Source organism: Lagopus muta, chromosome Z (genome assembly GCF_023343835.1).
Source record: "Lagopus muta isolate bLagMut1 chromosome Z, bLagMut1 primary, whole genome shotgun sequence".
Classification (NCBI taxonomy): domain Eukaryota; kingdom Metazoa; phylum Chordata; class Aves; order Galliformes; family Phasianidae; genus Lagopus; species Lagopus muta.
In genome coordinates this window covers 3,655,289-3,669,377 of record NC_064472.1, presented here as the reverse complement: position 1 = coordinate 3,669,377, position 14,089 = coordinate 3,655,289, and the positions used below count along the sequence as shown (strand labels likewise).

The following is a 14,089-nucleotide window of genomic DNA, read 5'->3' as shown; positions in this document are numbered from 1 at the left end:
CTGGGTACTCTTTGTAGAGTAAGGCACTATTCATTAGGAAGGTGGCTATAATATGTCTTTCCTTTTTAATGGTTGAGGCCTGCGTGCCTGAATAAAATTATCAAGATAAGTATATCAGTAGGTGCAGGGATACACAGGTCTGGCAAGGCATGTGAAAGCGCACAGTGCCATCTCTGCTCTCTGTGCGATTCTCTTCAGTTGCAAACAAGATGTATCCTGCTTGTAAGTCTACATAAAGCTACCTGAAGTGAGGACTGAAAGTCATGAGCTTGACGCTAAAACCATTTCACTAATGGTAAGAGGATTCATAAGTCACTTTTTTTAGTATAAGTTTTAGTGCATAGTGGATTGTGTTGCTCAAACTTCCTTGCAGTTATAAAGCAGAAGATATTATTTTTACTTTTTAAAGGAAAGGTGGGGTTATAACCCACTAAGGTTTTCTTGTAAACTGAATCTAGAGAAATATTGACCAAGGTTAGTGATAAAATTACATGGGTTAAAATATGTTTCTACTTTTCTATCAGATGAAGGAGTAGGGTCCTGGTCCAGAATAATTACTTGATAAAGAAAATCTCTTTAAATGGAAGAGAGAACTACAAATAGAGGGGCTGAAGTTTGAAGTATTTTTAGGATATCATAAACCAAAAAGTAAACAAAAGTTAATCATTTCACTTTTCAGGAAAAAGCCCACTGTTCTTGGTACTGGTCTCAAGCTGTGTTGCCATAGGAACACTTTTTGAGTCAAAAGACCCCTGCTATAGATCTGCAGTATATTACATGCTCACTGACAAATAAAATAATGAATTTCTGTGTAAGGTAGCAAGATATAGGCTTGTGAAGAGCCTCGTTTACTCTTACCAAGGTCCCCTTTGCTCCGCTCCCCCCCAGCAGACCCAATATCCTCCAGTAGTTTATCCCAGATATTAGATTTATTATGATATCTCTTGTTTGTTTCTTAGGATTGTGCTCACCCAGAAAGGCAAGATGAAGCCTAACTGTTAGGACCGATGGGATCAGAAAGCAGTACAGAAAAATGCACCATAAAAAGAAATAGATTTTGCTGCATTACTTTTAACCAATTTGCTGTTGCTTTTAAGAAGACAGTCCCCATGTATTTGATATAGCCTATGAAATCCAACCTACTGCAGCTGCATGCTTTCTGGTTACTTTGGTCTTTCCTCCACAAGAATTATTTTGGGATGACATGGACATGTCTGGCAGGAGAGAGCAAACTGTAAACGTTATGCTGGAAGGATACCAGGAAGAGACCCTGTGGACTGCTATTTGCTACAGCAGATATATAGTTTGACATCCCATTTCAGAAATGAAGTTCTCCAATCCTGCCGACTGGTTTTTGAGGCCCTGTTAAAACTGGATTATTTATCTATGTGGTTAAATGCCTCAAGCGTTGGCACCTTTGATGACAGAGGGATATCTTTCTCATGAACTGTAAGATTAATGTTGTGGTGGCCTGTGGTACTGCAGTAATGACAAGGCTATCATTAGGGATATGTTGGTAGTTGCATCACCATTTTATAGTGTGTGGAACAAGGAAATGAGACTGGAGGATTCAACTGATATATCAGCACTCATCTCTGATATACAGCTGGCCTCTCAATGCTGAGCCCTTATTAATGGCTTTAAATATAGAGATTACTGCTTCTTTTGAACCAGAGATTCCTGTGTGTGTGCAGTGTGCATACAGAGACACCAGGGTGTTGCTAGCTTGTGATGTTTTTTCTTGCTATAGTCACCTTCTCTTTTTCCGAATGAAATTGTTCCTGTTGCTTAGTTTTGCAGCTCAGCATTTTGGAAATAATGTGAGGGGCAGGAGTTGCTTTGACAGCAGCCATAGAGCTGAGATTCCTACCTTGGCACAGCACCAGGGGCTGGGAGAGACCTCAACCCACAATTTCCAGGCTTTTTTTCTGAATAAAAAATTGTACGCTGGAAGAGTATGTTCTATGTGAGGCATGAAAACATACTCAACTTCATTCTGGGGACATGGAAACAGGTGGGCTGTGTTTTCCCTTGTATTTTACCCAAGGAGGACATTGGTGCTGTGCTGTGGGAGCTGCGTGCCCCTAGGCTGCAGTGCGGCTGGAGCGTGGGAGGCTGCTGAGAGGAGGAGCTGATTTCTTCCCCGAGGCCTATTTATGCTATCGGCTCTTTTCTCAGGCTGAAAAAAAAGGAAAGAAAAGTGTGTCACTCGCCCGTGACATCTGCAGCACCACCGCAGCTGCATACTTTCATTTTCTCACTCCACAATTCCTGGAAATCTCTGCTTTCCCTGAGCGTAGCTGGTCCATATGTACAACAGCTGAACTATCCACAGGATTTAAGAGTCCCCTATTACTCTGCAAACAATGGACCAGAACAACTTCATCGTTACTGCCTATTCCAGAAAGGCCACATGTCCTTTTTCATGTGAATACTAAGGATACCTCAACATTACTTTGCCTATAAGTTGCATGTTTGCTGGTCACTAAATAACATATTGTGGACTTGGGGTGTTTAGCACCTTACAAATCCCCTCTGAAATTGATCAAAATTTGAGGACACCTAATTTCCCAGAAGACTAGGCCTCAAGGAGCTCAGAACCATTTTGTGCTGGCCCCAAAATCTCTGTGGCAAACAACCCAAGCAGGGATCTAATGTAATGCTGCTGATAGAAACTTAATTGTAACAGCATGTTTGCAGAAACATGAGACACTTAGCAGTTGTTTTCTATTGTTCTTTCCTTAGTTACGCATTTATTTTAAGTCTCTCATCATTTATTTGGTATTCGGAACGGTGTTGTTACAGTTTGTTGGGAACAGTTGTTTGCTTGTTTACTAGATGCTCAAAATCAGTTGCACGGTTTGGTCCAGAGCTTTACAAAACATAACATCTGAATGTGACCAGAGAAAACAAATAGCTAGAGGAGGTCAGCGAGAGAAAATAAAATGTATGTTTCATTGTTTTTTACACTTAAAAGAGTTTTGAAAAAGTTATAGCTGTAAAGAAATATAATTTTCTCTAAATGAAGAAGGCCTGCCAAGAATAAAGTAGCCTTTATTTTGCTCTGAAGAAGACTTTGGTATAATTCTGCCCTTTCTGTTACCCCTGCAGTTTGAAGGCTTGCTGTCAGATTGAAAAGTGTATTGAATATGTCACTTCCCAACAATGCAAATATCAGATTATTAAAATATAAAGAGAATAATGCAAATCTTGAACTTGCCAAGTGTACCTCACACACTGGATGCTATGCTTATCATTTTTAACCACTGATTTTGTGGTGATGACTTCTACATGGTAATTTAAACAAGTAGATCTTTGAGGATTTTGGCTTTGTGGGGAGATGAACTCATGGGTTTTCCTCTTGTTTGTTGTAGCTTCCTAGATAATTCTATATTCATGTTGTTTACATTAGTGGATTTAATTTTGAGCATTGAGTTTGCTAGGGATTATTTTTAAGGAAAAGCATTCTCACCGGGAGGCTAAGTTTCACCATTCATTCATTGGAAGGGAATATTTTACTCATGTTTTAAATTAAAAATCAATAAAAGATGTTTCCTCTGCAATTTAGCATTTGTAGAAAATATTTCCATTGTTTTTAGAGTGGGAAAACACACAAAACTTGTTTACAGTGCATGAATCTGAATGCAAACTTGACTGAAATATAAGAACACTTTATAAAGGCTCCTAACTGTTATGAGGACTTTGGCTTAGAGCAGTTGTCGTTCACTATGCAACTAAAGAGCTGCAGCCAGTGGTTGTGACTGGACTGATAAACTAACTTTTTCCCTGATTTTTTTTTTTTTCTTTTCTTACCTTCCAGGTTTATGACAGGCCACAGAAACATTCTACCCTGCACTATGATCCAGGCCTCCAACAAGACTTCACCAGTGATACCTTAAAATCAAAGCACCAGCAGAAAAGTAGCAACCAGCACCATCTTGACTGGTCAGCAAGCTCCAATACTGGATCCACTTCTCAAAGTTGCTTCATCAACGCAGAACCCAGTCGAGAAGCTGTTAGTGCCACCAAGGTCACTCCTCCAGAGCCAGGAGTTTCCTTCAGTAAATCCCAAGCAAAGAAGTCATGTGCCAGCAGCACGTGGGGGCAGCTGTCTGTCAGCAGCAAAGAGCTTGCCATTTGCAGTGCAGTCTCATCACCCAACAACACTGGTGTGACTGCTCAGCCAAGCGGTGCCTCCGAGAGCAACGGGCTGTTGCCTATTGGTGATCAAGATGGAGGCGTGCAGCTGGAAGCTCCTGATCAGTCTGCTGGGAGTACAAAGAAGAAGTCCAGCAAAAAGGACTTGATATGTCAAACCATCCAAACTGCTGACATTGAGTGGATGAAGAGTGCTCAGAAAGCATTTGACAGCAAATGCCATGACAGCATGGAAGGAAAAAAAGAATCTTATTCGATGGACAGTGTGTTAGATGCGTCACCATCAAAACAGAATCCCACTTCTGCTAGCAGCTGTGAAAATGACACTAGCCATGTACGAATTACTATCCCAATAAAGTCTCCAACAACAGATACATCCAGCCACAAAAGGAAAAAAAGGCAGTCTACGAAATCTTCAATGGAGAAAGCTATCCAAGAGAAAAGTCTGCCTTCTGGGCTTGCTATGAGCAGTGAAGTAGCAAACAGGACTATTTCTCAGTCAGAAGGGAGTAAAAAAGATATTCGAGTCACAAAGCCAGGGAAAGTGATTGAAAATGAGTCTCCCTTAGCAGCTATTGACAGCAGTGTGCTTATTGACAGAGCTTCCCCCAACAGTGCCACCAGACTCAGAAAACCTGTAGCTGTGACATCTACTCTCCTATCCACTGATCTCCCCACAGCTAACAAACTGTCTGAGGTCCAGCACCCCAAACTCACAGCTAAACGGCGATGGACCTGCAGCAAACCTAAATCTATTCTTCGGGAGACCTCCATGACCACATCTGAGAAGATGATGGTGGAACCTCCTTCAGCCTATCCCATCACGCCATCCAGCCCTCTGTATACCAATACAGACAGTCTTACTGTGATCACACCTGTCAAGAAAAAAAGAGGACGACCAAAGAAACAGCCTTTGCTTACTGTTGAAACCATTCATGAGGGAACATCCACTAGCCCAGTGAGTCCAATCAATCGTGAATTTCCAGGAACAAAGAAAAGAAAGAGGAGACGGAATCTGGCCAAGTTGGCTCAGATGGTCCCAGGAGAGGACAAGTCCATCAGTGATCTTAAGTTTCACAAAAAGGTTGGAAAGCTTGGGGTCTTGGATAAGAAGACTATCAAGACCATTAATAAGATGAAGACCCTTAAGAGGAAGAATATTCTCAATCAGATTTTGTCCTCCTGCTCCAGCAGCATAGCTCTGAAAGCGAAAATCCAGCCACCATCTAGCGCTGGGCCAACAACCATTGATGCCAGACTAGGGAAGCAGATCAATGTCAGCAAGAGGGGGACTATCTACATTGGTAAAAAACGGGGGAGGAAGCCAAGAGCAGAACTGCAGCCTCAACCAGAAGAACCTAAGACAGCCATGAAGCACTCAAGGCCTGTTTCCAGCCAGCCAGAAAACCCAGCAGTGCCTTCCAACCTGCAGTCACTTGTGGCATCGTCACCAGCAGCTATTCATCCGCTTTCAACACAGTTAGCAGGGACTAATGGCAACCTTAGCCCTGCAAGCACTGAAACAAATTTTTCAGAGTTAAAAACTATGCCAAATCTTCAACCTATCAGTGCTCTTCCTACAAAAGCCCAGAAAGGAATGCACAGTGGAACTTGGAAGCTGTCTCCACCCAGGTTAATGGCTAATTCACCTTCCCACCTCTGTGAAATAGGTTCTCTAAAAGAAGTTACGCTGTCACCAGTGAGTGAGTCTCACAGTGAGGAAACCATTCCGAGTGACAGTGGGATAGGTACAGACAACAACAGTACTTCTGACCAGGCTGAGAAAAGCTCAGAATCCCGCCGGAGATACTCCTTTGATTTCTGCACCCTGGACAATCCAGAGGCTATCCCATCTGACACCAGCACAAAAAACAGGCATGGTCACCGGCAGAAACATCTCATTGTGGATAACTTTCTCTCTCATGAGAGCATGAAAAAGCCAAAGCACAAGAGGAAAAGGAAAAGCTTGCAAAACAGAGATGATCTCCAGTTTCTGGCAGACCTTGAGGAACTCATCAATAAATTTCAAGTGTTCAGGATTTCGCATCGTAGTTACACATTTTATCATGAAAATCCATATCCCAGCATCTTCAGGATTAATTTTGATCATTATTACCCTGTGCCATATATCCAGTATGACCCATTGCTCTATCTTCGCAGGACCTCTGACATGAAGTCTAAGAAGAAGCGTGGTAGACCTGCCAAAACCAATGACACCATGACAAAGGTGCCTTTTTTACAAGGGTTCGGTTACCCTATTCCCAGTGGGAGTTACTATGCACCCTATGGAATGCCTTACACATCAATGCCTATGATGAATCTTGGTTACTATGGTCAGTATCCAGCTCCTTTGTACCTGTCTCACACGCTCGGAGCGGCTTCCCCATTTATGAGACCTACCGTGCCCCCACCCCAATTCCATGCAAGCTCTCATATGAAGATGTCCACCACTGCCAAGCATAAAGCAAAACATGGAGTGCACCTACAAACACCTGTGGGAATGGGCCTTGGAGACATGCAGTCCTCTTTGGCTCCTCCAAAGGTTGGAGGAACAAGCCTTTCAAGTAGCCGACTTCACAAAAGGAAACACAAACATAAGCACAAGCATAAGGATGAGAGGATAGTGGGGACACATGAAGATCTGAGTGGTCTCTTTGCTAGCAAGTCCACTGGCTTCTCCAGTCACTCTATCAATGAAAGGCTAAGTGGCTCAGATAAAGATCTATCCTTGCTCAGTGAGAAAAGCAAGCATAAGGAGAAGCAAAAGCACCAGCATTGTGAAACTGGACACAAAAGCTCAAAGAGCAACTTTGAAGTGGATACGCTGTCTACCTTATCACTTTCTGATGCCCAGCAGTGGACACAGAGTAAAGATAAAAGTGATTCAAGCAATGATCCCATTGACTCTTGCACAAAGAGATACTCTGGTAATACTGAGAGTAATGCAAGGTCAGAGTCCCTGGACATGTTTGGTGAAATGAATTCCTCGAGTGAGAAACGGGATAATGATGGAAGTGGGAATAAAAGAAGAAGTTTCGAAGGGTTTGGAACTTACAGAGAAAAGGACATTCAGCCCTTCAGAATAAATAGGAAGGATAGAAGTACTTATGATTCTTCTGCCTCTTCTGGTAAGTTCTGCTTTATTTTATTTTATCTTACTGCACTTTAATTTTAATGCTGAACAGAGGGACTTGCGATTTTTCAATAATTTTATTCAAGTCATTCACTTCTCTGACTGTTTGTAATTGATTCTCATTTTCCATCTAGACTTTAGGGATACTGACAAGAAAGCTGGCCACATGTTAAGTTGAGACCTACACAAGTTTTTAGGTGGTTAGACAGCATTTATGAATATTTCTTTTCACCTTGCATATTTATTCTTGCTTGTTGCACTTCTGCCAAAAGTCCCCCCATCATGTTCTACAGCAGCAGCAATTACAAAACCTGCTGGCAAAGCAGGCAACTCTCTTACTCGGATCTAATATCTTAAGGTGATAGTTGTTGCCCAGCCTTTGGAAGTACAGCCACAGCACTGAATGGAGTTACTTTGCTCTCACCTATAAAGCGTACAAAGTTCATTTGTTGAAGGGCTGAGAAAGATGTATGGGAATTTGTGGATCAGTATTCTGTGACTGGTATGGTGTCTGATCCAGGGGAACCTAGGATGGTGAAGGCTACAGTGAATATGTAGAGACCCTTGCTACAATCATTGTGTGAATCTGTCACTTCTAATTGGTAGGTGTGATGTAAAGTAATTATCCTGAAATCAAGTGGCTGAAAGAAGGGATTGGTGTCATGGAAACAATAAACCCTGACTGGCTATGAAGAGTTTGAGGATGTATGACTAGGAAATATAAGCTAGGTTTGCAGGGAAAGAAAAAAACTCTTTTGGATACTAAGGACATCTGTTCCTCTCCCACAGAGTTGAAAAGGGGGAAAAGAATCTGAATCTTGCCTGAAAGATTGAACTGTACTTTACAATAGGGAGCAGACTTCATGATGACGGAAGCAGGTGTTTTGCTGAATTTAGCTTGAAAGCAAACTCAGTGCTCCTGCACCACCATATATTTATCACAACGTAGGTTTCATACTTGTTGGGGAAAGGGTGATCTTTACTGAAACCAGCAGTAGATGAGATTCCGATGTGCTACAGAAGAGGTTCAAAGAAACATAATTTAGCCTCAAAAACAAAACAAACAAACAACAAAAAAAGAGAATCAACAGAGAACAGAGAAGGAGAAGAGAATGTGTATAACTTGCCAATGTGAGCCTTTCCAGATTTTTATTGACTTGAATCTGATTGAGATCCAAAGACTGCTCATATTTAAGCTATTTAGACATTTCCTTTACTGAGTCAAAGATCTGGGCTGTTATGATGAAAATCAGTCTGAAATGGGAGCTTATCCCATGAAAACTCCCCCACTTGCTGTACCATACAATATCAGACCAGTTGTGACACCCAGAAATGAGAAACATGAAAATGTTGGAAAGAGACTGAATTCAAACCCAAGTTATATGAGAATTGTTATATGCCTGTCAAAGAACAAAATCATTCTCCAGCAAGCATTTTGTAAGCTATTGCAGAAAGGAAGTTGTGTTTCAGCAAACAAAAGTCTTTGGAATTTTTTATTAAGTTATTTCTATTGTCTATTGGAAGCTATTAATTTCACAGTTTGATAATAGTTGGATTTTTAGCCTCTGCCTTCTGAACAGAAGATGTCTGCTAAGCCTGTTTTTCCAGTTTAATATATTTCACTCAGGCACAGAAAAATGACAAGAAACAATTAGCATTGGTGAACCCAAATGAGTTTTCAAAGTAGGGATGTGATCCCTACCAGGCTGATTTGGAAGTAGGATTTGCTAAGAAAAAAATGCATTTCCTGTCATTTTCCTTCTGTTTATTTGACCATGAAAATGAATAAGATGGAGGTCTTGCAATAGGATCTTCATAAAATTTGCTGCTTAAACTTTTTAAACTGTTTCTCATTTACACAAAAAAAAAAAAAAAATTATTTTTAATTTTCATGATTACAACTGCACATCATTCTCCATGACCTAATCCATCAAGTCACAGATAATGACCTGGTTTCTTCATTGTTAAGCTATTATTTAGATGGAAAAATCATCAGCAGTTAGCTAAGCAAGGTCAGCTAACTAGAGCCATACCTTGCTTTGCAAGGAAAAATGCTAAAACCACGTATCTCTTCCAAGAAAGACCTGGAGCCAAGACTGCTCATTAAAACCTAGGAACATCTGTCAGCTTGTGACTGTCTAAGATCTCAATGCAGCTTTATTTTCCTCTGTGCCTTTGACCTTCGCTGGGATTCCCAACAGAGGTCCATATTTGAGTCTAGCCGTAGCTATTAACTGGTTCCCACTGAGGAGGGATTAAACTTTTCCATGATAACCTTGGCATTCTTTCTCCTAATTCACCTTGCTTTTCCCTGAGGTGAATAAGCACTGATTGACTAATCATAACAAAAAAAAAAAAAAAAAAAAAAAAAAAAGTGAAACAAGGGAGGGTACGGGGGAAATCCTATGAGTGCATACAGCTCTGTCCCAGGAGGCAGCTCCTCTGCCTGATAGTTCTTGCCATTCAGGATTTGTCATCTTTTGCTATATAAAAATAATATATAACAGAGATAAGAAGAGACATCCTGAATATTCAGATGAAAGCTGAAAATAGACTTGCATCATGATTTCAGTGTTATATTCACTACATGGGCATTTTGGCATGCTCAGTAATGACATTTGCAACTTCATAGTATGTTGCTGGAGATGAAATATGGAGCAAAATCTACCCACGCTTTGTTGAGATATCTGTGATAAGAGTGATGATTGAACTAGTTAGTACTCCTCAGCATTCAAGCACTGTAATTATCTTCAGCCCAGTGTCCTGGTTGCAGATACCACTGTAGTGTAGTTTTTCTTACTGCTATTTTGTTTAGAACAGCACCTAGCTACTCATAGGTCGTATAGCAGAAAACAATCCTGCCAGATAACCTTAAAGCTTACATATAACTTCACAATTTAGAAAGATCAGAAAAGTTGTTAGGCTTTCTTTCTGGAGAAACAGGAAATCTCTACCAGGGTGAAGGATCACAAAGGAGGAGTGTTGACTCCCTTGGCTGCCGCAAACATCCGTGATCTGCACTGGGCTGCTACTGGGTATTCAGTAAAGGGGAAATTCTAGCTTATTTTACTCATCCTGATATCTCTTGTGTTCAAAAGTGCTCTGCAAATGCATATGACAGTTTTATATATCCTCTGCCTGTTTATCCATCACTATTCCGGATATTCTCTTCATAAAAACAAGATAACTACTCCATCTTTCTTCTCATCCTCTGCCTGCAAACAGTTTCTTCTGCTGCATTTTTCAGAAATTAAAATTACATGTAATATTCCTTGTGCTAACCCAAACTTGCTGCATTATTTAAAAAGACTAATTGATAATACCTTAATGAACCCTACTTGCTTACTTAGCTGATATAGAAGATGAGACGCATGGCACTGGTCAGCTCGGTAGGAAAGGATCTAGCAGAAGGTGATTCAGATTCTGCATTGCCTACGCTGTCACTAAGGTACATCCTAACTATTTAGGTGTGTGCACGAAGCACTGACTCAGTTTTCTCTCTCCTCCTACACTCCACAGACAGAGGTGCACCTCGTGCATTTGCGAAATATTGGAGTCCCTCCAGCACTCCATGACCTGAGGCACTGTGCACAGCTGGATGGCTGATCTTTTCATCTATTCTGCATTTGCTGCTAAAGCTCCTGGTGAGGGTCCCAGGGAGAGGCCGCAGATTGATGACACAGATGGGCTGGGGAGACAGAACTGAGTTGTTTAGAAGAGGTCCTCATAGCAAACTTCTCATTGCCTAGTTACATTAGCCTGCTTCATTTTCATACATAGTGCTGAGGAGGAGACTTGTGTTCCTGATGCCATAACTGTACCTTGAAAAGAGTAGAGAGTTACTTCTATTTGATTTCCATAAGTTGGAAAAAAGAGGAAAAGCGTGTTTAACTTTCAAGATTGGATAGACAGATATGCCATTTTATCTATGCAAACTGTCTGATTATTTCCTAGTTACAATCATGGCAGCTCGGGATGTAGCTGATGGTGAAGCACAGGACAAAAGCCACTATACATAGGAATATATTTCTTCATTTCTAAGTAGTGAGTCTAATTGATGTCTTTGCTACTTTAAGCTCAGACTTTTTCTGCCTTTTTTTTTTTTTTTTTTTTTAAGCTGATGATTATACAAGGAAAGATTGTCTTGCATAGTAGACATAATGACTAAAAGATCAGCAAATAAGTACGTGAATTTCATCAGATATAGCACAGACACTACGCACAGCAAATTTACAGGAATATGAAGTTAATTATATGTAGCTATTAGCAAGGTAGCAATCATAAGTCTCTGAATGCTGGATAGTTAGCATGGCAAACATGTTTTACCAACTGATGCTTAACTTGCCTACAGTCACCTCCACCTATTCCATCCCCAAGGTCCAACAGTGCTATGAGCTCAATTTACTCAAATTTGACATTTCTTTAGCCACTATTATGTATGGTGCTGGTTAACTCTGAAGGAGTTTCACCTCCTTCACCAGTTATAGTTGGTGTGGGCATTGCACAGCAAGTACACTTTGATGAGAAGAGCAATGGTGCACACATACGTGTATGTTAAATGCATTTAGTAAATCCATGATTGTATGCTGTGTTTGCTTAAACTTGTTGTTACTATCTTAAAATTGCCCTTGCTCCTGTTAAAAAGCCTTACTTTGGATGATTAGTTCTTCCAAAGGGGAGAGCAGGAGGTTAACTGGGACAAGGGAGAAGTGATGATCAAGAAAACGAACGGGATTTGTGTAATGTTATTACAAATATAAGTAACCATGCTCTTCTGATGAGTGGCATTTATCCAGATGAGATTTTTTTCTCTGACAAAATTCCCTTTTATGGCTCAGTTTTCTGCTAGAAAGGGCCGTTTCTACACAGCATGGTATAAAGCTCTGGCCATTTTCTCCCAGAAGTCAAATGCGTTATTGTGAATTAGAACAGGACTTCCTATGAACAAAAACAAACATGGTGAAATATTGGCAAAGCCACTGTGACGAGCTGTTTGTTGTTTTCGAAGAACCAGTATCTGTTCTTCTAGATCATTATCATGAAGGCTTACTCAAAGTTTTACTACTCTCCATTAGTGAATAAACTTCTCCTTCTGAATGTGTTTGGAAGACCCAGTGAAATAAGATTAGTCAACAGCCTTATTAATCAAACTTTCATTAATAGAAAAATAATTTGCATGAATAATATTTTTATGGCACTAGATTTACAGGACTGATTCATTATTCTCTAGTGAATATATCACCTTAGGAATAGTGGAAACACTGGCTCAATATCATATTTGGTAAAAGTTTTCTTATTTGATTATCTTACAGACGTGATATGAATGCCTATAATATAGACTATATACTGACTAGGTCTTCTGTACATACTCATGGATTTGCATTTAGGTCTTGGAACAAGGGAGGAGAAGAGACAAATAAGTGAATGAAAAAAAAAAATTGTCTACTATCAATTTGAAGTCACCTTGCTTTCTTTAGTAACATTTGTCTCAATGGGATCTGAGTGTCACATAGCAATGTGTGTACAGGTGCACATGTAGGCTGATGTGTGAACTGGATTTTGGAGACCCACCTCAGGTAATATAATCTTCTCATGTGATTCCAGAAAATGTCTAAACAAAGTAAACAACATAGTCTGTTTGGGAAAGGGGAGTAAAAGCTGTTTTCAGTTGTGGAGAGCTGTGCTGAGGTCAGATACAAACTGGTGCCCAGCAAGTGTGATGCAGGACAAGTAGCAGTACTTGAAGTGGATGGGAGAAGATCCAGACATGAGCTTCGCTTGCCAGGATGTATAGAGCATTAGTCATGCTCTCTTTTCCCAGCTCTGGCATGGTATCCTCTGATACATTATGCTCCTACATATCTTTAAGCAGCCACAACTGTTTTTAACCTCCAATGTCACTGGGGGGATTGTCTTCCCTGCTGTGTTCTGTGGTGAGGGACAGGCACTGTACAGTTACAGGGTATTTATGCCATCTGGCTGGTAAAACTCAGCATCAGATCTTTGCAAAATTCCATTATTTGTAAATACAATTGCATTCGTAAAAGCATCATTTTGGGCCCCTGGATGTTTATATGTACAACTGTACATATATGTACAGCTTATATGTACAACTGAGACTACTGAAATGGCCTCCAAAAGTGCCTTAGGATAAATGTCCTTCTTGCTGTTTTCAACTAAGTCTTCTGCCAGTCTTGGAAAAGCCAAAAAAAAAAAAAAAAAAAAAGCCAGAAAAGCCAAAACTGGTCTAGCTGTTGCTCCATCCTGTCCATGGTAATTCCTGGAGGAATGGACTGCTGAGGAAAGGCAAGACTAATGGGGAAAACAAGTCAAAGGTTTCCTTGAAAGTATTTTGATGGGAAATTTGAAATACACTTATTTTATTGCCTCCATTATTTGCACCAAGCAAGTAGAGAAGAAACGAAGAAGCTGGAGTGGGAGAGAGAGCTGGAGTGTTTACCACCCAACCAATATTTTATTTCCTCTCTTAATGATTGTATGTTTATTGCACTGCCCGAGGTTCAGTACAAAGTCTTTTGGACTAGTGACGAATTAATCAGATTAAACACTGTGACCCCTTTGCTTTCTGGGAGTGTTACAAGCTTCCCAGCACCCTGCCTAGTTTCTGCCTCTTACTTTGCTTTCTGCCCAACAATCAAGCAGTTCTTCCTTTACAACTTGGCGGCTCCCAGCTGTTTATCTTCACTCTTTCTGGGCAATGCCAGAATGTCTTGTTTGAAGTTTTTATTTAGACCACTGCTGGTTTATAGAATTGTGCGGATTCCACGTTGGGTGTGC

General features: G+C 40.6%; 1 protein-coding gene across 7 annotated transcripts in view; it reads left to right on the top strand.

Annotated features, from left to right (window-relative positions):
- The window catches only part of SETBP1 (SET binding protein 1), a 264,152-nt gene that overhangs the window by 182,242 nt on the left and 67,821 nt on the right, over window positions 1-14,089 (top strand). For 4 of the 7 annotated variants that reach the window (XM_048932011.1, XM_048932012.1, XM_048932013.1 and 1 more), the window contains exon 5: window positions 3,821-7,286. In XM_048932011.1, the coding sequence (XP_048787968.1) occupies window positions 3,821-7,286 (3,466 nt within the window). Of the gene's footprint in view, window positions 1-198; window positions 296-3,820; window positions 7,287-10,810; window positions 11,301-12,603; window positions 12,657-14,089 lie in introns of those variants that run through there. The other 3 variants (XM_048932014.1, XM_048932017.1, XM_048932015.1) reach the window with 3 other exon arrangements.